This window comes from Haemorhous mexicanus, chromosome 7, assembly GCF_027477595.1.
Source record: "Haemorhous mexicanus isolate bHaeMex1 chromosome 7, bHaeMex1.pri, whole genome shotgun sequence".
In the NCBI taxonomy this organism is placed as follows: domain Eukaryota; kingdom Metazoa; phylum Chordata; class Aves; order Passeriformes; family Fringillidae; genus Haemorhous; species Haemorhous mexicanus.
In genome coordinates this window covers 29,231,768-29,256,919 of record NC_082347.1, presented here as the reverse complement: position 1 = coordinate 29,256,919, position 25,152 = coordinate 29,231,768, and the positions used below count along the sequence as shown (strand labels likewise).

Sequence of the window (25,152 nt, the reverse complement as noted above, 5' to 3'; positions counted from 1 at the left end):
TATGCTCCCTTAAAGGAAAAGAGTCTGGTGCAACATCAGAGCCCAATCCCTTTTCACAGGCCCAGATGTGTTGTACAGAGACAAGTCTGTCATGACCTCAAGAAATAGGCTTTAAGAAAACAGTCACCTATGTGCAACACATCACTTGTTTTAACAGGGAACATTTACTGGGCCAGGAGAAAAGTTTTCACCTTATGACTTCCCTGCTTGGTTTGTGTGTTATCCTGTTCTCCACACTGCACAGCTTCTAAGCCACCACCAGTGAGTGCACCCATGCAGCAGGTGGACAAACTCTTGTGAAATGACCTTAGGAAAAAGCTGCTTTTCATACCCCTGGCCCATCCCTTTGATTATTAGCTGTCACTCTAAGCAGGAAGCTACTTGCTTTAGGTATCTCAATATTTATCTTCCCAAGTTAAATTTTGTGGATGTACAGCCACCAACACCAAAACCAGACACAAGTCTCTGACAGCTGATCCCAAGGGCACCAAACACACAGTGTGATGTAATGTACATTGCTGAACCACTTCTGGTTCTGGACCAGCTCATTCACAAAATACACATTTATTTACATTCACTTCTCAATTTTTATTCTATTTCTCGCATGGTCTTCAAATACAGTTTTACAGGTCTTTTTCTGCTACAGATACTGTTGATCTAAAACAGATTAATGAAAGTGGCATTCCAACCTTAATGAAAATTCATAACCATGAAAGATATGTCAACATATCACTTTACAATCCTAGAATGATGGTATTGGCCTGACATTCCATAGGCTTAGACAATTAACTTCTATAATAATAACAAATTCATAGGAGAGAAAATGTGGCAACTCCTTAAAAGCCAAGAAATAAGGCCACAAGCATCCTATGCTGTAATGTTATGCATCCAGATGAAGTAAGTCGAGTCTGGTATCCATGAAGAAACAAAACTCTCCCACCTGGTAAATCAAGGTTATCAGCTACTCAACATGCACTCAAAGCTGTATAAAAACTAGTGGCATTCAGCTTGGACTTAATGAAATCCCACAGCACAACCCCATACCTCTCTCTAAAAATGAAATGAACTTGTTTCAACTTAAATACTTCGCTACCGCATTAAAAATCATTCACATTCTGCAGAAAAAAAAAAAAAAAGAAAAAAAAAGGAAAGAAACATCTTGCACATGACTGCACCAGAAGGCCAAACACAGCATCTCCTTACAGGTTGCAGAGAGCATTACTGCAATCTTAATGCCATTCATTACAGGTTGCAAATCAACTTCTATGCAGCTGGAGGCTTGGAAGAGCAACCAAGCTTCCTTTGTGCACCACTGAAAAAAACCCAGGAAAATTTAAACATAAGATATAGACAGCTTATGGCAGCAGGTGGAAGAAACAAAGTACTGCAAAGTGCGTATCATTGTCCAATCACCTGTCTGGGACACTGGGACTACTGCAAAATACCATTTCCATTAAATGATCCAAGCACCTGAATACCAGGTCCCATACGACACCAGTTCCATCCCATCACCAAGCATGTCCATCCTGGGTAAAAACATTAAACTCTTGGAACATTTAAAAGTAGATAACCATTTAAATGATGTGTAAAAATGTGCTTATTGTGGCATTTCTTATAGAAAAGTTATTTGATACAAATGTGCAGGACTTGAAGACCCTGATTTAATCAAACTAGTACGAACAGGCTTTGAAACATGGTGACTCTTCCAAGGATAAATCCCAGCTGTGGGCCAGCTCTCTCTCCCTCTCACCATCTTTCATCCATAATCCCATGTGAACATTACCAAAATTAATGGGTTCAGCAAAGCATCCTGTGAATTGCTGTTTCAGTCCCAGGAGAATGATACCCTCAAGCAGTGACAAACTGCTATCTGAAGGAAGGGTCAGTTGGGATCTGCTCCCCTTTCCTAAGATGGTCAGTACCTAGCCCTGGATATGAGGCACAGTAAGAAAGGTCAGTGCTGAGGACAGACTTGTTCTCGATTGTGGTTTTAGGTTTTCCAAAAGTGCCATCTTGGACCTATACCATTTCACTTTTCAAAAGAAAAAGTTACAAAAACCAGTAAACAAAAAGTTAGTCAGCATACATCTAAGTTTATATACACTGAGATTTACAAGTTTGTCATTGAGTGACTTCTGCCACAGACCACTGCACATTTGTCCCTAACAAAACAAAAAGCTTGAACCAATGGTCATTAGAAGTGACAACCGGTCATTGCTTTCTCAACAAGCATAAAGGTAGTAAAAAATAGAACTGTAACTACTTATCTTTAAAAATGCTGATTGACACAAGCAACCCCTCCCATTTCTGCAACTTCCAATTGCACATCCTGCTCTATGACAGAGAACAAAACCTGCATCTTTATAGGCATTCTGCCAGAGACCAATTTTCAGTTGACACTTGAATGCAGAGAACTGTCGTCAACCACAGCACCGACTGAGGGGGATTCCTCTGAGAAGCTATAGCCCATGCAAGATTCCTTGGCACTTCACACAGGACCAGGAGAGGACAGGGTTTCTCTTTGTTTAACAATGTTTTCAGCAGCATTATCCCCTTCCAACAAATTACAGTCTGAATGTGTGATGGGTGATTTTCGCATAGCCCCTTTTACCAAGCTGGCTTATTGCTGGCTTTGTGCAGTTAGACCATATGAAGATCCCCACCACTACCTGCCCAGCTGTTAAGGGTCTACAGTACTGGAACAGTTCACTGTCAAGCACTTCAAAGGCTTCTTCCAAGGATAACAACATCCTTTGGAAATCCTTCCATTTTAGCAATTTCAAAACAACCCAGCTTGCTGTAAAATTCCAAGATTCTTTTATCATCTGGTCTCACTTCACAAAAAGCCCCACGGGAGCCTGAAGAAGAAAGAAAAGAAACAAAATACTGTAGGAGAAGACATCAAATATTACTAGAGTTCCCACCAATTTTATGAGGTAAATCAGTGATCCAATTCCACATGGAGCATAGTGCCCAGGAGTCCAGATTTAAGGCAGCACAGCTGACCATCCCCTAACAGGACTACACCCTGCAGGCATCCATCAGTCTGAACAAACCCTCTGCACACCTTTCACTGCACACAAAAATATCTGATGTTGGCTCCAAAAGCAGCATTGCAGGAGGGCACTAAGTGGTACAAAGGAAGTGCGAGTGTGAGGTGCACAGTCAGGGCAGGCAGCCAAGCACTTCCCATACTGAAGGTTTGGTAATTACCCCACCAGTACACACAGCCAAACTTTAAAAAAAGCATCATTACCAATGCCAGCAGGAAAAATATAGACTTTTGTGCAGTGTTCAAGATGTAAAGACGTGTGCTCTCAGTGCCAAATTGCTCCCTCAGTCCTGCCTATCTTCTAATTTGCAGGATAATGGCTAAAATGAAAAGCTCCCTTTTCCAAGGCAGCAGCAGAAGTTAACTGTTCAAAAGCTTTTGTAATTATTTACCCAAATCTTCCCAAGTTCGCCTTGCACTCTAGGAGTGACACACAGTTAGGGAACAAGGAATTCTAAGTGCAAGAAACTTACCATTAGCCTTTAGAGAAGAGAGCAGGCAGGCCATCATACTTTTGGCCACACTTGGATCTGTCACTTTTTTGTGGATATCAATCTTTATCAAAGATGGGAAGTTAGCAAGGAATGATTCTGGCAATACTTCTTGTTCTTCATGGAAGCTTAGCATTATTTTCTGAAAAGAATATTAGAAACAAATAATTATCCAGCTTTTCATTTTCATTGATCTCCATCAGGGGAGACTGCTTTGCTCATGGAGTGTACCTCCAAACCAGCAGGCTTTCCAGCTACACCTCTTGATGGCTACTTAGTTCCTCATCTGCTGAATTGCTGTCTGTACTCTATCTAGTACTGGCTAGAAAAGCTTCTCAGAGCATCAAAGGAGGCATGCAAAGCTCCTTCTCAGTGACCCATACTTCAAGTGAAAGAAAACATAAGCCAACACATAACCAGCAGTTTGCACACAGATACTCTTCTTTGTTTCTTTGCCTTTTTACTGGGTAGTTTTAGGCTGCCTTGCACCATTTACAGCTGTCACACTCCACAAACAGCTCACTGATTTTCACACCAAAACTAAGTACTCTTGAATTTGTTTTCCCTACTTAAACTGGTAAGACTTTCAGTGCTCTACCTGCAGCATGGGGAAACTAATACTACATTTTGCAGTAGAACAAAGCAGGAGCAATACTTTACTTTCAAAATGTAATTTTCTCCAGATGAAGGTGCTTTACATTTACTGCATGGATTACTACTCAAGTACACCTCATGGGTGTATTACAGCATACAGCTGTATCTGACTGTCAATGAATAATTTTACTGTCTCCTTCTGACAGATCAGATACTTTAATACATGCTCAAAGTCTTCAGAAAGGTGAAAAAACCTGAATTTCACATGAGCTCAAAAAAACAAAGACCCACTTTGGAAAGACTTCAGCATATAGTTCTGACCTCACAGGTTATACCAACCTCTGCTTCAGACAGCTCCTTGTCACTATTTGGTTTAGTATATTTTTCTTGCATGAAAGGGATCCAAGACATTTTGCATTTCTTAATGAAGGGAGTTACATCAACTGTTCCCAAAGCATAGCCACATATGCCATCCTCATCTTCTAAGACAAAGCAGTAATCCAGGCTGAGGGTGAGCAGACCTCCAACTAACCTGCAGGAAAAAAGTGCAAATTCAGTCAAAAGAAGGTCTGTTTGACCCAGTATGCCCTTCAGGCTCCACAGAGGAGACTCTACAGTCAACAAAAAAAAGTGAGTCCTCCAGTCATGGAATTAGTTCCAACAAAGCACTAATTGACTGATCAACTGTCAAAACTCAGCTATGAGCAATATCTGCACCTCAGGATTCCACCGTTTCATTCCATACACACTGCCCTTCAGCTTTTGCTCTTAGTTGCTTTGCTGCCATTATTTCCTTGCTTTCATAACTGCCTTTGGGTATTGTTTGATACCAGTTACACATCCTTTCTTAACTGCCTTTCTGTCACTCAGAGCAGACTCTCTATAAAATTCTATCTAAATTAAAAACCCAGGACAAAAAAAAATCCACTCAATGTAGCTCATTTTAGAGCTCATTTTTAATGCCCCATTTTTTTTAAACTTCATCTATCATTGCTTATCCTTTGAAAAAGCTTGTACATGTACTTCAGAAAAAACTTGAGGCACTTGGCTGGGAGACTGCACCTCAAAAACATGCCAATTCTATTTTAAGATATTTTAAGAACTACAGTAGGTCAGAAAAAATACCAGAGGATAACTACAGATTATGGACACTCTCATGATATACTTTCACAAAATCTGAAATAAGATACTGTGATGCACACCTTTCATAATACAGAGGTTTCAGCTAAATTTATTTTCTAACAGCTCACCACAGGCAACCAGCACATGAACTGAGACATAAGTGTCAACAGTCTCATTAAGAAACCAAAATCCCATTTTTCTGAGAGTAAATTATTTTATCTACTTCAAATGTTCTTTGTATTCTTCCCACACACAATTCTAAAAATTAAAATGAAATACACTATCAGCACCTCATCCTTCAGAACCACCTCTGCAGGACACTGTTCCTAATACATACTTGTCTCCAATTAAATCTGGTAAACTATGGAAGGGTTGATCAGCTCCATCAGCATACATTTCTCTGCAGATCTTATATACAGATGCCTAAGAGGAGAAAAGAGATTATTTCAACTTAGCAGTCACATTCAAAAGAGAGTATGTCATTAACAACTGCACTGTCATCAGAGATCAAATGTATCCATCTATGCAAAAGGATGGCATTCCCTCCACCTCTTCCCTGAAAGGAACTCAAAGTTGCCTTCAAAAACATTGCAGTTAAATTGAAGGGCTGGGAAGGAAAGGCTGGAGGGCAACGTCCTGCTCTTGTAACAGCACAAGATTAATACTGAGGGTTAGATACCTAAACACTCAGTGAAGATCACCACCATCGCTACAAAGCCCCTTCACAAAACCTCTGATGCTCCAGTATGGCAACTCAACCTCTGCAAAGGACAGATACATCCTGCATATTAAAAGGCTTTCACCTCGATCTCTTTAAAAGAGCAAATTTGAATTAGTTACATCTTAAATAAGAAACTTCATCTTTTTTTTAAACAAAAATGCTTTGCATTTGACACTTTCTTCCTTTAGTTAAAGGGTAACTCCTCAGAAGAAATAGTTTATGACTGCATGCCTAGCTGCACTTCCTATTTGATAAGGTGGTTTAGAAATATCAATACCGTTTTCTACAAAATAACAAGTCAGCTTAGATGAAGTCCTGCACAAATGTTTGGAAAAGGCCGTTTTACTGCTCATGAGAACAGCACATGATAGAGCTGGCCTAGAACTGGCAGGAAAAGGAGTGTTCCTGCGTCAGCCTCGTATGTCTGACTGGCTTCAAAGTAAAGACTCGTTTGAAATACTGCAAACTCAACCTAGAAACTCCTGTTTCATCTCAGTCCACCTACCAACACAAGATTTCAAGATGCATTAATCCCTACATTGTTTAAACTGCATCCATAAAGAGTTAACTAACTACAGGCTGATACTTCACTTTCAAGTACTCTCCATGCCAAGCTAATAGGAAAGAAACTACCCTACTGATCCATTCAGAAAACAGAAAAAGTAAAAAAAAAAACTAATCAAAAATGACTAATGAAATTTCCCTGATTTTGAAGTATCAAACACTCCAAAGCAGATTTGACAACATTCTTTCAAAGTCAGACCAAAAAGCTTCCAACTGTAACTAAAATGGTATGAATGGCTGAACCATGATCCCATTTTTCAGCTCCATTTTGAGATGCAATATCAATGTTCTAACTATACAGCTCTGCAAATACCAGCAGGTACCACAATAACCACTGACTGACAAAGGCATACACACCCACCTTCTAAGGTTAATTCACTGGATGTTTCCCTGCTGCAAGAATTCTTCTACCAGCTGGACAAACTTTCATAAATAAGGAAGGCACTCACAGATTTAAAAGGGTGAGGGGGTGGGAGGCTGGGAATCAAGCTGTGGGTGTACATGAAGTGTGCACAGCATATTGCTGAACCAGAGGCGTATCACTTAACCTGTTCTCCTGTGAGTTGGCATTTGTGCCTTGTGCAAGATACCAGGACACCTCCTTCATTAGGGAAGAGGGGACTCAGCAGTAATCACGGCTGCCACTAAAGAAAGTGCATCACTAACAGCAAAAGTGACAAGTGTCAAAAGCAGTTACCTCATCTTTAGGGAAGTAAGGTCGTATGGTGTACACTTTGGAAGTGGGTGTTAATGGAGGTGGTTGAAAAAAGAGGTCATTTGCCCCATCAATAGGCAGCAAACGCTGTGAAAACAAAATATTTAATATAACTGTATGAACAACAAAACCCATCACTCTTGGGTGTGCACTGCAGACTCCCAAAATAACATTTGCTACTTGCTACCCCAAAAGAAGGTGGGGTTGGTATGCTTTACAAATGCAACGACCTTATTTGAATAGAAAATATCCAATTGGTGTTCTAAAATATGCAATTGAAACAGCACATTAAGAGTCTGTTAATCTTAACTGCTTTAAAAACTTTTTACCAATCATATCTACACTGTCTAAGAACACAGAATGTCAGGAGGAAAGGTTTGGTCTGAAGAGGGTTAACTGGCCAGAGGAGACGCTTTATCCCAAAAGCAATGCGCTGATTCAATTTGCTGCGCGCAGAGCACCTGTGAGGGGGGAAAAGTATAGCGCCTGAAAAATCCATGAACAAATCTGCACATGGTACAAACAGCGATCTAGGAATACTGGCCAATTGAATTCCTCGCAGTAAAGCACATTACAGCATTATTTCCAGAGGAACCGAAATTTGGACGATGATCCCTTTTGCTCATGGAATTCCCATTGGCAGACAAGCATGCGCGCATTGTGCAATTGCGGGCGCAGGTAAAAATGCTGTGCGACCTGCAAAGAAACAATGTGAAATGTACAACTAAAGCCGCTGCGCTTCGCATGCGCGTGGGACAGGCAGCATCTCCTTGAGAAATTACTGTAGAAAGGGGAGGAAAATTATTTTAAACCAAGCTGTAAGGCTAATGGGCTTTGGACCAGAAAGCCTTCGGCAGACCAATCCTTCCAGACCTCTGATGTGCAACAAAAGGTTTCTCATAAAACAAAGAAAATGTCATTCAGTTGTGAAGTCATATTGATACCTGGAACTCTCCTGCTAGACCACCTCTAAAGGCCCAGGGTTCTTGGTCTCCACTTAAGAACTGTGCTGAAGATTGACTACGACACCCTGTTGAGATCAGATCCAAGCGGAGAACGTTACGAGAAGGGGGATTTCCTGGGTGTCTTACATGTCCAAAAAGCTAACATACACTTGTGGAAAAAGCTCTCTAACTGAGCTAGAATCCAGGGCTTGGGGAAGGGGAGGGGCTGTAATAATGTATCATTTATAAAGCTCTTGTGCTGGCGCACTAACTGAGGTATTTCAAATTTTTTCATTACCTGTAAAAGACAGGTGAAACAATTCAGCTACACACTTCATTCTAGACCAGAAGGCACAAGAACAGTGCCACGGCAGAACTACGTAGACTTCCCACACATTTTGTACACTTTTTTGTTTTGGGTATTTGTGTCAGAAACATTCATTTAATCTATGAAAATCTGACATCTTGGAAGCTACGTGGCTCAATAGCTACTACTATAAATTTTAGGTCAAACAAATGCCATTATCACAGCCCCTGAAAAAAAAATGGACCTTTCTGAAGTCACATTTTAGTACTGATTGTTTCTAATCTTGTCAGAAAACTAGGACTAGCAATATATGTAAACAGTCTGGAACCGATCAGGCAGCCAGGACAGCTGTATAAAACAGCATTCTTACAAGATTTACATAACCCAGGCCACACCTTCACAATACTGTTGGCATATTAAAAAGCTAAGTAGTGTTAAGTAGAATTAACTTACAATTTAACTAATACATCTTGGTGGCCACTACTAGCTTTGCTTTTTGTATCTTGATTTTTATTTCCACAAGCATACTTAATGCACCAGGGACCCTGCTCAACCAGCAGCAGCAGGCCCACTGCAGTGCTTAGCTTTAGCTTGCACTTGCTTTAGAAAAGAAGCTTCCATTGGCTGTTTGATTGTTAACACCATTCTGCCAGCAAGGCACTGCAGCCTTCACCAAGTAACATAAATGACAGCACTGGAGAGACAAAAAAAGGCAAGTGGTATCTGGAGTGGAGATCTCAACTACCCGCCTAGTTTTCTGACAAGAGGAGCAGCGCAAATACTCTTTTCCTTTTGTGGACAGCAATCTACCTCCTGTTCAAGTAACAGTCTCAGATCAGTACAGACAAGTATGTTGTGCTAGTCAGAGAGTCCCAAAGTGTGCCAAGTTTGACATTTATGCAAGTTTAGGAATATAGGTTCAATACAAACTATCCTCAGTATGGTAAATTTCAGAAACAATCCAAACACCAGAACCCAAATTTGGCTTACTCCCACATTTTAGAATTCTCACATAAGAAGATATCCTTCCCAAAGAGATTTAGTCAAAAACTTGGAAGACAGTATCTGTCTGTCCTTTGAGACTACAACTTAACTAGCACTTCCAATTATTACAGTAAAGAGCTGTGTGAATGAAGAGCTGTATAAATGAAAAACATAGTTAATGCCTTAGTCGCTGCGCAAATGTGACTTCAGTTCATGCCTGCTGTACATCTAATCTATCTGAGCTGCCTCACAGACAAAACCTTTCCATTTTAATTAATTAATGACGACGCGCTGTGAACATCTGGCGCTGTCCATCCAATAGCAGTAGAAACTTGTGCTGAGGATTCTCCCATCTGTACACAATGGGGAAGAAGACAATAGAAGTCATTAGTAATCCATAGTACTGTACAGCCACACTAAATTAAGGGACTGAATGCTAGCTGGACTTGGGAGGAGAGGTGAAAAAAGTGAACGTCCAGTGGACCATTGAGCACACCACTGTGGAAACTAACTTGTTTGGATTTGTAATGTACTTGACTTTATACAATGAGGTACTTTATCAAAGACCTTTAGTCTGTATTTACATCAGTGATAAAACAAAAGCTGAAGACAAAAATGGCCCCTCCCACAGAAGCACTGTTAGCATAAGAGTATTAAACTGTACATGTGAAAAACCCTTATTTTTTCAACTATCTCATACCAGTGTGAGTACTGGAACAGAACAGTGCCAAAGTTAACAGAGTTGGTGTTTACTGAGTTGGCTGCTGCTGTGAACCACTCCAAATATTTGATGCACTTAGAGATTTGAACCTAACTTTAAAGGGACACTGAAAACAATTTCAGCTGAATTTAGTACATAGTCTGATAATTCTGAAACGCAGTCTGCATTGGGTTCTTGATGTTTTCAAAGACTACAAAACCACTGTTCCCTTTATAGAGCTTTGGCCTAGAGTTGTAAGCAGATTTAAGTTATCAAGAAGAGAGCATTCTGTCCAGCTAAATGTCAACACACAGCAAGGATAGTAAAGTTGGAGGAGATGTGTTACACTTAAAAATGCACAAACGAAGGCTTTTAATAAAGCATGAAGTTGTTCAAGAAATGTTACTACATTTCTCGAAACATACTACAATGCTGCTGAGTTTTCCTCCCCCACTAGGTTTTCTTCTCTGTGCTTTGCAGAAGGCAGTCTTAAAAGCTCTCTTCTTTATCAACTACGAGTTTAGGGATCAGATATTTAATAAGCACAAAACACAAGAATTTGTTGGGCATAGACCAAGTTGATGATTTAATAGGTCTTCTCTGTCCCTGTTTAAATCTGTCAGTATTGAAGAATATAATTTAAAGACAATCCAAACACTAGGATTAGACCAAGGTTGTGTAATGGCTAGCCACTGTGAGGTTTGTGACAGCTACAGAAAGTGTGATTTGAGACCATCAGCTTTGCTGTCTGCTGTGTATGTCAAGCAATTCCACAGCATATTCCTTACAGTTGGATTGAAACCTGAAAGTGAAATGAAGTGACTAGAATTACCCAGGCCATGCTGGTGCTATCTGCCAACTTAGGATCTCCCAAAAATCTTTCAGGAAAAATACCAACAAAACAAAACAAAGAAGAAAGTGTCACACATTAAAAAAAAACAAAAAAAACCTACTGTTTCAAGATCATTTTAAGTCTCAGACTAAATCTGTCCAGAGAGCTCCACAATTTCCATCCAGTACCAAAAATTAAAATATAGATTAAAAAAAGTTTTAAAAAATCATCAATTTGGAAAGTGTTTAAAGGAAATTATTTTGCACCAGAATAGCCTTATGCTACAGCTCGCATGCGCACAGGGGCTGGGAGGATCACCTTCCTCATGGCCAGGCCCATTGAAAGGTCTGTTGAAGACAGCAATAATGTTATCAAGACAGAGCAAACAGCAGATGGCTGAGGTGATCACATTTCGTAGTGTCATTTCCAATCATACAGCGGGGCATCCAAGGAGTTACATGGCATAGTCCAGTGTGCATTCAGTCAAGAGTAAGTTAAAGTCAACACTTACGTGTCAGATGAGATTCAAGTTTCATTAGCCCAAGAAGAAAATCAAGGCCTCCAATCTTAAGCATCCAGCAGACTTCACTTTTAATAGCAAAGCAAACTCACTGCAAGCGTTGCTTCAAATAGCAAGACAGGAAAATCTTTATAACAGGGTCAAACTAGACCCCTTGTCCAAGAAAACACGTTCACCTAATGCTTCAGTTTTCCCCGTGGGCTAATTAAAAACACACATAAAAATAATCTCTCTGGGATTATAATGGCTCCCAATGCACCTACCTAACCACTGCACAAAAGATTTCACCATTGACATAATACTCTTGATATCCCAGACGTAGGAGTACATGTCATAAAGGATTGTCCTGTTGGCACAATTGGAGAGGCGGGTGAACATGCCCATCACCAAGCTGCACATCTCTTCAAACTTGGCTGCTCGGTTACGCCATTCTTCTATCTATGAGAAAGATCCACAAGATCAAACACAGGCTCCTAGAGAGGAGTGGTACTCTAAATACAGTGAAAGACTATACAATTCACTACTTCATTTTGCCAGGATGGACTACCACAACACACATGACTCACAGATAGTCTCTATGGCTGTTAGAAGTGAGGCCAGTACAGGGAACACTCGTCAAATGCAGATACTAGACTGTCTTCACAGCTACGTGGCACTACAGGGCTTAAAACAGTAGATTCCACTGGAGGAATGAAAACTACTGTGACCTGTGGTTCATTATACACTACCCTTCAGGTCCTACTAAGTAGAACACCAGTCTCTATTACAGACAACAGATAAAATTGCTTGAAATTTTGACATAAAAGGAGAAAAACAAGATTTGCACTCACTTTTTCAGCATCCTTTCCTTTGCAATTTACGCTGACAACACTGCTGTTTGCTCTAAGCCACTGGAATTCCCTCAGCATCTGTGCACCTTTGGGTCCATGTTCATAAGGAAGGTAAAACAAGTCAGCAAGAAGCTGTAAATCCTCTAAAGTCACTGGTTCTACTGTGTAAAGAGGCTTTTCATTCGGCCCAGGCACAAAATGTTCTTTGTTAATCTGCTCATCAGTCTGCATAGGTGCAATGTCACTACCAGAGTCTTCCTGCATAGACATCTCTGGAGACTTGGACTCAACTATACTCTCCTTATCTGTATCCATTGGCTTCAGCTCCTCTGCCATCTTGGCTTCAGCAATGTCTGTCAGTATCTGGTTTGCATTCTTGTCTGCATCATCTTGTTTCTCCACCACCATGTCCATTGGCTCCTCATCAGATTGCTTCTTCTCCTCCTCCTTGGCCAAGGCTGGTGAGTCACTGCTCAGTGCCGCACCCTGGCTCATGATGGGCTCCTGGTACACGGTGGTAACCACTGTTGCTGCATTTAAAGAGGATGGTGCCACCAGTGGCCCCACATCCCCTACAGAGGTTTTAGCACCACTGTGGGCCACTTGCCTACCTGAGAATAAGAATAAACAAATTTAGTTTTCAGTATCTGCCAACTAACATTCAAATCAGCAACTCCTGCAAATGGTGGATGATTTTGTTACCACAGCATGCCATCAGCACAGCTTCCTTTTGGTACTTTGCCTGTTCACTTCTCTCAATGTAACTCTAACTATTGACTTCGAGTTTCGCAAGTTTCCTTTTCATATAACTGGTAAGCAAATATAGGATGAAGAAAAAGTTAGGAAAATTATTCAACATTTATTTTTAAATATGTCATCAGAATAAAAAGCTCTCCAAGTATCTGTTTTTCCCTCTGCGTCAACTGACGTGGTAAAGCTGTATTTGAATATAAGGGACAGTTCATAATGAATGCTTAATATGATAAGCTGATGCTTAAATATTTCAAATTCAAAACTGTCTTTAACCTGGGGAAAATTGAGACATTCAAAACCTTACCAGACGCAATCTTGGACAACATGCTCTAACCCACCCTCCCTGACCAAGGTTGTTAGACTAAAGATATATCCCAAGGTCCCACTGGTACAAAAAAGGTGTACAGTGCTGGAAGGAACTCGGCTGATTTATGCAGACAACCTCAGGAAAGTAAAACTATCTTAAAACACCTGGAAGAACATGGAGTCTTCAGGACCAGAACTAGTTTTTACAACAATCCAACATCAACTCGAAAAAAAAATCCCCACTGTACTTCCCATTCTCTCAGGTTCCACTGAAGTCTAGTAAGAACTGGGCTTAGCAAGATCCAGACCCTTTCCTGCTTTCTATCAGAAATGCCCAAAGCTAATACATCAAGATTGCTTCTGTTGATCAGTCAGAGCATTACAAGCACACTGCAGAACATCAAGCATTCTTACTTTTTAATTAAGGTTCCCCAGTTACTAAGGCAGAAAATATTTCCAGCTGAAGTGTATGAATTGCCAGGATCTGTAAAATATCTTTAATCTAAACACAAATACTGAACATCCAACACCATTTTTCTACCAGCCCCCGAACGATACCAAATCATACTCACTGCTGTATTGCTGAGGTACTCCAAATTCCTGTAACCATTCCGTTAAGGCCAACTTCAGGGCCATTTGTGGACTGTAGAGAACATCTGTTTCAATATCTTCGTCACTCCCCTCATTTTCCAATTTAATCTGGATTGAAACTGTGCTGTCTTCAGTATCAGCTACAAATTTTAAAAGATATGTTACTTTAATTTGAAATAGCAAAAATAGATGTCAGACAAGGCATTCAGGGGCCTACTTGACAAAAAGGAAAAGTTACTAGATTCTAATCAGAAAAAAAAAGAAAATTATGGTTACCACAAATGTCAACACAGAAACCAGACATCCTGGCATTCACAGTGTCTTCTGATCTGAACTGCTTCTATTCCAATGAAATCATATCCATGGACACATTTCAAACTTGGGCATTAAACTTGCTTTCCAAGAGCGTTAATTACATAACCACAGAAACCTCTCCAGACTAAGAAATTCTTTGATACCATGTGTTACAGATATGCCCCAGGAAGTCAGTAAAGCAAGATCATTATCTTTCAGGCAACTGCCATTTACTTATGGAACAGAAAAGGCTAGGTGATCATAAGAAGAAAAAGTTGGTGAGGAAGAGAGAAAATTATAAAAAAACAGAACTGGTATGATTTATATGGTTAAGCATAGATCCAGCAAACAGTTACATATACTTACTCATCACCACATCTTTTCTCACTCCATTCATGTTAGACTTGTACCAGGTCGCAAGCGTGTGAATGGCAACGTAATTGGCTTCAAATTCACAGTTTGGATTGGTCAGAACACCCTTTAGTCGAGGGATGAGTTCAGTTGACCGACCCTTGTAAGGCCCAAGAAAAAGCCTCTTTTGATCATAATCATTAGCATGAATATTATCCCAGATAACTGGGGCTCTCCTGATGATCTTAGAAACTTCTTCAATGGATTCTACCGGAATGTCTTTGGATACAACTTTCGGACCTAAGCAGGAAACAGGATGATCAGAGGGCTTTGTGTATACTTCAAGATTCAACCCCCAAGTAGCTGGACAGTTTAGTAAATATTTACAAGAAAATACTTAACACCAACAAAATAAAAGAAACAAGCTGTCCATAACACAAAAGAAACAAACCTGTCCATAACACTTCAATTCCAGGGAGCAGTTTTTCTCCTACAGTCCGTAAATATGGGGACTGGGCAACATTTGGATAACAGAAAGTTCCACAGTACTCTGCACAGGAAAAGAGAATGTCACTGTCATTAGAAAGATGCACAGGTGTGACAACATACCCAATTGTGCCACAAACACATTGAGAGAATACCACCCTTGGAAATTAAAAACATTTATAAAATTAATCAGGTAAGGCCCAGAAGTCTAAAGTATAAATAAAAAGGACATTATGAATGACATTCAGCATAAGTATCAGAAACAAATGGTAGAGAATCGTTTTAAATTGCTCAAATGTCAAAATTAGGAAAATAATTAATCAAGTCCGTAAGTACAAGGCCATGTTACAGCAGATAGTATCCAAAAGAATGAGAAAACCCCAACACTCATTACAAACTGCAAATACCTAAAAACTGTAACACTGGAACATATGTCTCTAAAGTTAAGGTTGCAACAGAACTACAGTACTACAGTGTAAGTGCATAAACTAAAAATAATTTTTGATAAAAAAAGCAACTCGGTGACTAATGAAGTTAGCAATCTTATTAAAAATAGGAACCAGTGACAGCCATAAGCACAGACTACCTCTACTTTAAAAAATTCTTAGAAACTAACAACCTGCTAATCAAGAAGCAAAGATTTCAGTTCAAGTTAGGAAAAAATAAATTTTCCATTAGCCTAATTCACAATTCAAACTTCTCGAACTGTTCTATCAAGCTGCCATATTTGCTTGGCATTGAGCCTTTCAGAGATTTATAAATTTGGGAAAATCTTTGCATACATCTGAATAATCAAACTTTTCTTTGTAAATCAATTTCTTCAATCAACCCCAAAATACTCCTTAAGGCAGTTATTAAATATTAAACCAGGTTTTCAAACAGTAAGGTAACAGTCCCCCTCCTTTAAGGCCCAATGAAAATTTTCTGTTAGTTTTACCTGTAGGACAGAAGAGGAATGTGTCTGGTTCTCCTAGATATTGATAAATTTCATTTGTGATTGAGACTTGAGCATGAGCAAAAGAACTGAAAACTTCTTTGTCTGCTGCACACATGTTGTGATCAATATCATCAAAGAGCAGTGCAAAAGATCTGCAGCCAAACTGAGAAACCTAATACAAGAGACAAGAGTAAAATGTTTAATTTGGTAAATTATTATTGCTTCTTTTAATCAAACTGTAGATTTTTAGATCTAACCTTAGAGACAGCTACAGGAACAGGGATATAGTTCTATTCACAATGAATGCCTGTCTCTGATCCATAGGTCTGCTTCTCTCAAAGATTAGATCTTTAAAGACCTGCAAGCTGTTCCAGTTTTAACCATCCAAAGCTGATCTCACAGGATAGACAGCTGGGAAAAAAAGCTAATTCTGTAACAGCTCTTGGACAAAGGAAAGGAGTCAGGAGAACAAAGAAGATGTGCACGTCAGGTCTGCGAAGGCATTTACTGTGGGCTAGAGTTCTTGCTTTAGCAGTGCATCTTGGCTTCAAGATTCCAAAATACTCTGAAGACAAAAATAGCCTTCCGCATCCAATACAAGATGAGAATTTTTTTAAAAATCAAAGTTATCACTGGCTACTTTTGCAATGCAACTTGAACACATCCACTGGAATCATTCAGAGACACCCAAACTAACACCAGTGCTGAAAAGTTTCATGAAGCTGGTGAAAAGCTGCAAGAGTGAGCAAGGAACTGGAACTTCCAAATTAAGCAGCACTGGAACTGTGCTAAGTTTGTGTCATCCTTACCTGGTCCAGCTTACGTTTCAATGTAGATACCTCTTTAGGATTGGAGAAAGTGATGTCAAGTCCAGGTGAGATTGCATAGATGAATTCTATTTCATGTTCTCGTGCAGCTGATATTAGAGTCATTAGCTGCTCTGGAAATTAAATTAAAATATTTCAGAAGGAGTCAAAAATTTCTCAGGCATCATCTAAAGTGTATTATAAAGCTGCAGATACTTCTTCAATCATAATTAGAAAAAAGAATTGCTGGAATTTCTTGAAACTAACACAGCAAAGAACACCAAATTATTTGGAAGATTTTTCAGCAATTATGCCAAAAGGAATACAACAACTGTCCTCTTATTCTCATTTTCCATGTTAAAATTTTTATAAATATTTAAAAAGTTTTCTTTATCTCAATGCTGTGAGACAAATATGGATATAGTCCGTTTCCACAGTACATATGTACATCAACGGTTCTAGAATTATTACTCACTTTTTCCACACATACCAACAATTTATTGCAGTAATATCACCCCATGTGACAGAGGTTCACACAGCACTCATATGACTGAAGCTTGGGCACAGGAAAAAGTGAGGTGGAATATCACCATGTTACTACTTCACGTGCAGAAGTAGTTTCCTTAAGAAACAAACTTGCAATTGAATCTTTCATAGAATGAATAAAGAAAATTCTTTTTAGCATATTTAAAAAAAAATCTTTGCTGTTATTAGGTATTACCTTGCAGTATCCTTTATTTTTCTGCATTGATCCAAAGAGGCCTCCAAGAAGGATTATTTAATTTCAAGAGAGTCTAATTTTTCCCCTCACCCAAGGAAAACTATAATCCCTTCAGTCTAATAAAGCATCAAAAATCCCATAAACACTAGAGGTGGATAAAACAACTCACACTGGTGTGAACAGATCTTTTATGTTCTGACTAATTAGTCAGGAGCTGTTTTTCCAACAGGTACTCTTTTCATTGAGACAAGGATTCAATGAATCGCATAAAAGGACATGCTATTTGCTCATCAATCTTTTTTTCCTTTTATAAAGCAAATAATTTCTACTTCAAAAAAACGTTCAAAAAGATGTTCAAGAGCCAGAGGAATAAGTCTAAACAACGTTTCCCATGACAAAAAATAAATCCTGTAAGACAAAGCCTTAAAAGCAGTTTCAGAAATCATCTGCAGTTATAGTTAAAAGAAGTAAATCCAAGCTTGTTCCAAAGCTCCCATAAACACACCTGCAGGGTATTAAAAAGAGGCTTTCAGTCACCTTTGGGAATGGCTACTGTGATTAAACACACACAAGTATACATAGCAATAACCAATTCATTCAAAAATCTCCTTATAGAAAACACAGAGGAGAAATAAAGGCAATTACCTGCTTCCTCCACAGAGTACATTTCTCGCCAAAACATCCTGTGCTTGTAGTCATCCTTTGGAGCATACAGGTATGTATTCAGTCCCCACTTCTGAAGCCTAAAAACACAGGAAAAAAGCCTTCCAATAGCCTACAAATTCAGAAATTCTGTGTTTTACGTCATGTTACTCTTTTACTCAATCGGATTTTTTTTTATTCACTGAACATTGTGTTATACTATAAAGTCACAATAACTTGAAGCACAAATTGTATCGGACAAATTTGGTATACGCAAGATAAAAAGGTGAATACAAATCCCAAGACTACAGATATCAGGCAGAAAGTTTCTCTAGGTTAGAACAATAATCCTTTCCAGACTTAAGTGGAAGTTTATGATTACATTCCGATGGAATGTGCTGCAGTAGGAGGAAACATGACTTGCCTTCTAAAAAGTTCTTTCCTCTGCTCCATCACCCAAGGTCTTCCATAAAATCCTACGGGCAACAAGATTAGAATTATCCAGTTAGATTATGCCTGCTTCATGAAACTTTGTATTACAACCCACCATTTTCTTCCTCTTTTGCTACATTTGTCAAAAAGCTTCCCAAAGCAGAAAGGGAAAGAAAAATAGTTAGCATGAGGAAAGCGTAATAACCTAAAGTGATCTAAATTTAAAATGCAATTATGACTTGTTTTATTTCTTATGATCTAAGGTCTTATAATTTTGGCCACTGAAGCAATTAATTTTCAGAATGCAAACTGTGTTCCTGAGCATATGCCCTTGACAAGTCAAGTCAGCATTTTTATAGCAGCAGACTGAACAATTATAACCTAATTAAACTACCACATCAGACACCTACAAAATAGATTTGACTTTAAGGTGGACATTGAAAACACCTGAAAATATTTACCAGCTCAAAAATGCTTAACTGGTGGTACAGACTAGGATTTATATAAGCAGAATATATAAATGCATACTGCACAAGATGATGCGTAATTAAAAAAATTGTGCAAGTGAGTCAACAAAATGCTTAGGATTTAATTTCTTTTATTCTGTTTAACAGGATCTTTGTCAAAATTAAGTTGCAAACCGATATCCTACTTTACCATTTCCACATTTTACAAGTTAGTATTATGCCTGTGAATAATCATATATAAAAGCATCTACCCAAGTGATTTTAGAGTGTATTGAAAGCCATACAATTCCATGGAAATTGCACCTGCTTCAGGCTTTAAATCTAATCTTTCCATTCTAGAAACAATCCTTTAAAAAAGCACTCTCAATGCCCTCTTAGTCAAGCCAACTCACTTAGATCTATGTGCAAACAGTTCAACCACAAGTGGGCACTTCAAAACAAAGCTTCAGCTTGCAGTCCAAAGACCAGAGACTAAAATAACATGAAATTTAATAAGCTCTTCTTTTCAAACGGCATGGCCACTCAGTGATGAATGACACTACTAATACACAAACCTCACAAGCCTCTGTAGAACACCAGTTCAAAAGGTAAACAGTATCTTCATTTCCAAAGCTATTCACCCTTGTACATCTGTAAATATTCAGTCTCATTGAGGACACAACCACTCTTCTACCTTCAAAAACTCCAAACTGGTACAACTGAAGACATTCTCTATATATAATAATTTCAGTTACATGCTAAGTATACAATGCTCTTTTAAGAAGCTTAAAACAAGAGGCTCAAGTTTTAAGAATTATTCTCTCTAAGAGTGATCTCAAACTGCCTGGCACCACAACGTGGCAAAACTGAGCAACTACTTCTCACAACTGCCCAGTGAAACAGGGAACAACGAGAGAGAGCTGGGAGGCCTGAAAACCTCCCAGTTTACTTCACCCAGAAGGAATTTCTTATTTTCACTATAGTTTCCAAACTCTGACTGATGTTGCACTGATGAAGCTCAGGAACTCACAAAAGAAATGAAATCCTGTGAAACCTAAGGAATATCCCCTATGCCTCGTAACTTGTTCATGACACAAGCTTTACATATAATACTACCACTTCACGCCTACAAGCCTAAAGCAGAGCACAGCCTACTATTAAAAAAAAAATTAAAAAAAAGAAAATCAGTTATCAAAAACTAATTAAATAAGGCTGAACAGAACTGGCTAATCTGCAGCAATACTTTTCCATCTGTTACCACATTTCTTAGGTTCCTACTGTCACCAGCCAAGTACAATTCTTGGATCTTTCTAACTAAAAAAATCGACCTAGTTTTGCATTACTCCCTCAGGACTGTGTGTCAGGTTAATACAAAGTCAACAGATTATGCCAAAATACCTCATCCCATTACCACGCTCTCCATCACTAAAAGTAAGGACATCCTAGAGGCAGTGCACCAAAGCTTTGCATTCAGCAATCTCTTAGACCTTATTACTCTGCAAAACAGTGAATTTGGTAAGTGGCATACACTCTTCACACTCTTAGAGTACACACCCAGTGTCTGGCCAATTGCCCTCTGCCTTTTCTACCAAGATCCAAATTCTCCATATCAGCACTCTAACCTCACCACACCTCAGTCTGTGTTAACCACTACTTTATATTTAACTATTTATCTACACTTCTGAAGTTAATTCCTGTTTTTCTCTTAACTCTACAATTCCCTTGAGTCACTAATGAGACAGATATTTTCACTCACTACTGTTTACCTTCTTTGCCACAAGTTTGTTTTTTTGTTGGTGGCGCTTTTTGTTTGCCTTTTTTTCTCTCAACACTCCCCTATTCCTTTTTTCCCCTGTACACATATTTTTGTGAGACTGGTAACTCCTAACCAGTGTTTGACGGCTTCTTCAGGCAGAGGCCATTTTCTTGCTTTGTTTTGTGCACAGTACACTCAGGAACACCTGCAATAAAATATATGCTGAGGCAACCAACGATGTAACTAACATGACAAGAAAATTTATTATGGTATTCTCAGTGGTTCCAACAGAAACCTGGAAGAACAAGAGACATTCCAGGAGTATCAGCAGGAACATGAGAAAACATGTCGTTACAGTCTGTGTTTTTCTTCACTGTTATGTGTCTCCAAAGCCCTCAATTTGGTATCTACCTTCACAGAATTAAGTCTATTAGCAAAAGAAAGGCATTTTTCTCCACAATGATTGTATTTAAGCCCTGCTAATTCACCTTTCACAGACATTTACAGAACCCAAATATTTTTTTTTAAAGATACAAACAAAAAACAGTCTGCAAAGCAATGCAGATACTGATTTGATAAACTGACCTCTCCATTCCATCTGCCAGTAATTTTGTTTTCTTACGGGAAAATCATTATTGGTACAGAAATAATCTGAGATCATGGGAAATAAACAATTTTAAACCAACTGTTTTGCTAGGAATAAACCATTTTTCCTGCTGACTTTCAACCACCTTTCAACCACCTCAACTGACCTGTCAGAAATGCATTACTGAGAATTACAAAAAGTCTCTTTATTCTGCAGCTTCAAGAACAATTTAAAGCTTTTAATGGTGCACCTATGCTAAAAGACAGAGGATTGTTCTACAATTAAAATGGAACGCTAAAATGTTGTAGAGAACAAGGTGCATTTAATATTAATTATTGAGCAGAAGTCCACGGAATCACCCATTTCCTACTCAGGACTGAATGCGAGCCTCTGGAGCGCAGGAAGAGCACGTACAGCCGAGACAATCGCGCGGTAGCTCTGCTCTCTCCCACTTCCCCCTTCAGACACGTACGAGCAAGCGAGCCCCAGCACCGCCTCAGTCTCTCTGAGGAATCATCGGCGCGCTGGGTGCCAGGCCTGCCCTCGCCCCGCCGCACAGCTGCCATCAAAGGGCGCTCCCCGCTCCAGCACAAGCCCCGGGGGCAGAAGCCCCGCCCGGGAGCCGCGGCTCCTCCCCACCCTGGCGGAGTCCCGGCCAAGAACCGCATGCCACCTCCCCGCCGAGCGGGCTCCTCCGGGCGGGGGAAGGAGACGGCAAAGCAAAGCCAGCTGGGACCAGACTACCCCCCGTCTCCCGCGGATATCGAATCCCCCGTTCTCCCTCACGCCCTGTCTCCCAGGGGAGACCTCCTCTGAAAGCTCTCACCTTCGACGACTCCACAGAGGAAGCGGCGGGAGCCCAGCGCGGTCTCCGTCTCGGTGTCGGTCTCCTCGCCCCCCGGGACTGGCCCTGCCGTGGCGCCCGGCGGCTCTAAGGGGGCGCCGGGCACCCCGGCCGGGTTGGGACTGCCCTGGGGCTCCTCCAGCGCCGCTTGCCCCTCCTTCTGCACCATCCTGCCGCCCGCCGCCAGCGCCGCCGCTCGCTGGGCCGGGCCGAGCCGAGCCGGGTCCCTGCCGTCCCCGCTCCGCAGCCCCTTTGTCTCCGCCGCTCCGGGGCCGCCGCCGCCGCTTCCTGTTTACGGGGCGCTGCGCCTGCGCGGGGAACCGGCCCCAACCGGTCCGCGCCGCTTCGCCCGCAGCCGCCTCGCTCCGCGGGACCGCCGCGGGGGCAGGGGAAGCGTCTGCCTCGGCGGGAAAAGAGCGAGAGACGCGGGCGGCCGGGACCGCGCCGGTGGAGCGGGAACAACGGGCTGGGGCGCGGGAGGCTCCTCAGGGAATGAGGCGGGCGGGCGGCGCGCGCTGTCTGCGCAGGCGCGGAGCGCGGGAGGGCGCGTACTGCGCGTGCTCGGAGGGGCCGGCGGCAGGAGGGGCGAGGCCGCGGCGGCTTCAGAGCGCTTGCGCGGGGAGGCAGAGCGCGCCCGCGGCGCACGCGCGAAGGGGCGCGGGGACTGAGGGGGAAGCGGCAGTGGGACAGCACGCATGCGCACTGGGGTTTGTGTAGGGAAGCGGCGCCGAGGGGGGAAGGAGGGTGGGGAGTGAAGTGTTTACCTCCGGTCTGCGCCTGCGCCTCGCGGCGCAGCGCCCCGGCGGGAGCGTGCATGCGCGGGAGCGGAGGGCGCCCGGGCTCCCGTGAGACGTGCCCTACTTCTTGCGCTGCCGCGCAAGCGCAGCAAGGCCCAGCGGGGACAGCGAGCTGCTGTAGGGAACAGATGCAACCGTGCTGGCACGGCACGGCACGGCCGATGGCACGCCTGGAGGTGTGTCCGTGCCTGGAAGAGGCCACGAGAATACTGAAGGTGGGATGGTATCAGTAGATCAGAGGAGGGCTCTGAGGTCACACGGCGTATCTCCTGCTGCAGCCGCAGGGAGCACCCCGGGGCTGAGGTGACCTTTCTGTGACTGTGGAGAGAACGGCAAGGCAATCCTGACAGCGCTAGGGAGGCTGCAGCAGGTGCCAGCCAACAAGTTAGCAAAGAGCTGCCGAAAACCCCAGGTGGCGAGGAAGGGCTGGAGAAGGCCTGCAGACATCGGGGCAGACACCTCCCGTTTCAGTCACGTTTCCGCTCATTCCCACTGATAGCAGCCCGGGCATGACGAGGAACCGAAGGCAGCTGCACCAGCAATGCCCGCGCTCGGGGAGCTGCAGCAGAGCCCTGGCCAAGGGGCATCTCTAGTTACCAGAATCAGCAGGCCAAAGCTTTCAATGAGCAAAAATAGAAATTGTACAGATACCCTAAATAGGAACCAGCTAAATTGTATTGACACACAAGCAGACTTTACAGAAGGGTTAAAGAGGAGAAATGCACAGAATCTGGGTGGAAAAGACAGGACTTTCATACACCTCCAGAGCTTGGTGATGACCACAGGGTCACAAAAGGCCCTGAAGGGGTGCTCCTATCTCTGATCATGGCAAAATAATCCTACAGTAATAGTTCTCCCAGTGTTGCAATCTCATCCTTTTACAAAATGCTTGTGTTTCTAGGCAGTATTCAGGATGCTGGAGTGAATCATTGCCCCAGGCTGCATCAGCTGCCTCATCCAGTTGGTCAGCTGTTTTACCACATAGCTACTATTCATTTTTTCTCTGAAAGCTGGGAAAAACTTGTCTGGAAAGAACACGAGGCTGCCCTTTTCCAAGGATCCTTCTCTCTGTTCTCATCATAGACCAAATAATTTTGCTATGCACCCTTAAATGCCACCTCCTACTAACAAGGGTTATCCAAGCCCTGGCTCACGTGGCAGCTTCTCATGGCAAGCTAAAGGCACCTAAAGGATCCAGGCCTCCCTGCCCTCAGGCCCTTCTTGAGGGCCTGTTTGGGGGAGAGCTAAACAGATTATTTTTGACTCCCAGCTCTCCCACCCCCCCCCCCCCCACTCCAAAAGCTACACTCCCTGCACAAACCTTTTCCCATTTGGTGTGAAAAGGCTACGGCAGCATTTGAAGGCTGAGCCCCACAGCACTGTTCTTCCCGTTATCACCTCAGCCTCTTTCCTGCTCTTGCCCCTAGGGACAAGGACCCAAGGGATCCCATCAGGGGCTCACAGCATCTCTGTGCCACAAGAGGGCACATCAAGCCCTTAGATGTCATTGCCCGAAATAGCAACCAGCCAAACAGAGCTCAGGGGATAGGATATTCTGGGGAAAGTGGGTTAGAGGGGAAAACGTGCTCAGGCCCATTCATACTGCCATACACAGCCCTGGGTGATGGCCAGCAGCCCAAAAAGGTCCCTGGAGATTCAGAGGCTTTGGAAAGATCAGACTTGCTGCTTACCCAGTCCCACAATGGTAATTCCCCCCACAGCCAGAGCCCATCCTTTTAAGGCTCTCTTTGGTCTCCAGGCAGCTCTTTGCATTGAGCTTTCAGTTCCTGGACCACACTCTATAGAATGCTGGACCATTTTGCTGTCCCACATCAGGTCCATTGCTCTCTTCTTCTGCTACTTTCTTACTTACATGACTGTTTACTTAATGTTTCCCAATTTTCAATGCAGGACTTTTCTAACAACCAGTAACTGCCATAAGAAAACCCCTTCCCAGTCCATACCTACCTCCTCAAGGTAGCAGGTGGCCACGTTCCTGTTAGCTCAGCCTTAAAGGCCACATCCTAA

The 25,152-nt window shown here is 41.9% G+C and overlaps 1 protein-coding gene across 1 annotated transcript; it reads right to left on the bottom strand.

Moving 5' to 3' along the window:
* Nucleotides 1–563: 563 nt before the first annotated feature.
* OGA (O-GlcNAcase) lies at nt 564–22,833 on the bottom strand. The gene is made up of 16 exons (XM_059851815.1): nt 22,310–22,833; nt 18,688–18,739; nt 18,267–18,364; nt 16,904–17,034; nt 16,095–16,266; nt 15,123–15,221; nt 14,687–14,971; nt 14,008–14,166; nt 12,377–12,987; nt 11,810–11,984; nt 8,204–8,289; nt 7,242–7,346; nt 5,597–5,682; nt 4,477–4,669; nt 3,526–3,685; nt 564–2,858 (listed from the first exon to the last, which is right to left on the bottom strand). The coding sequence occupies exons 1-16, from the start codon at nt 22,494–22,496 to the stop codon at nt 2,722–2,724; spliced, it is 2,736 nt and encodes a 911-aa protein (XP_059707798.1). The 5' UTR covers nt 22,497–22,833; the 3' UTR covers nt 564–2,721.
* Nucleotides 22,834–25,152: the final 2,319 nt, after the last annotated feature.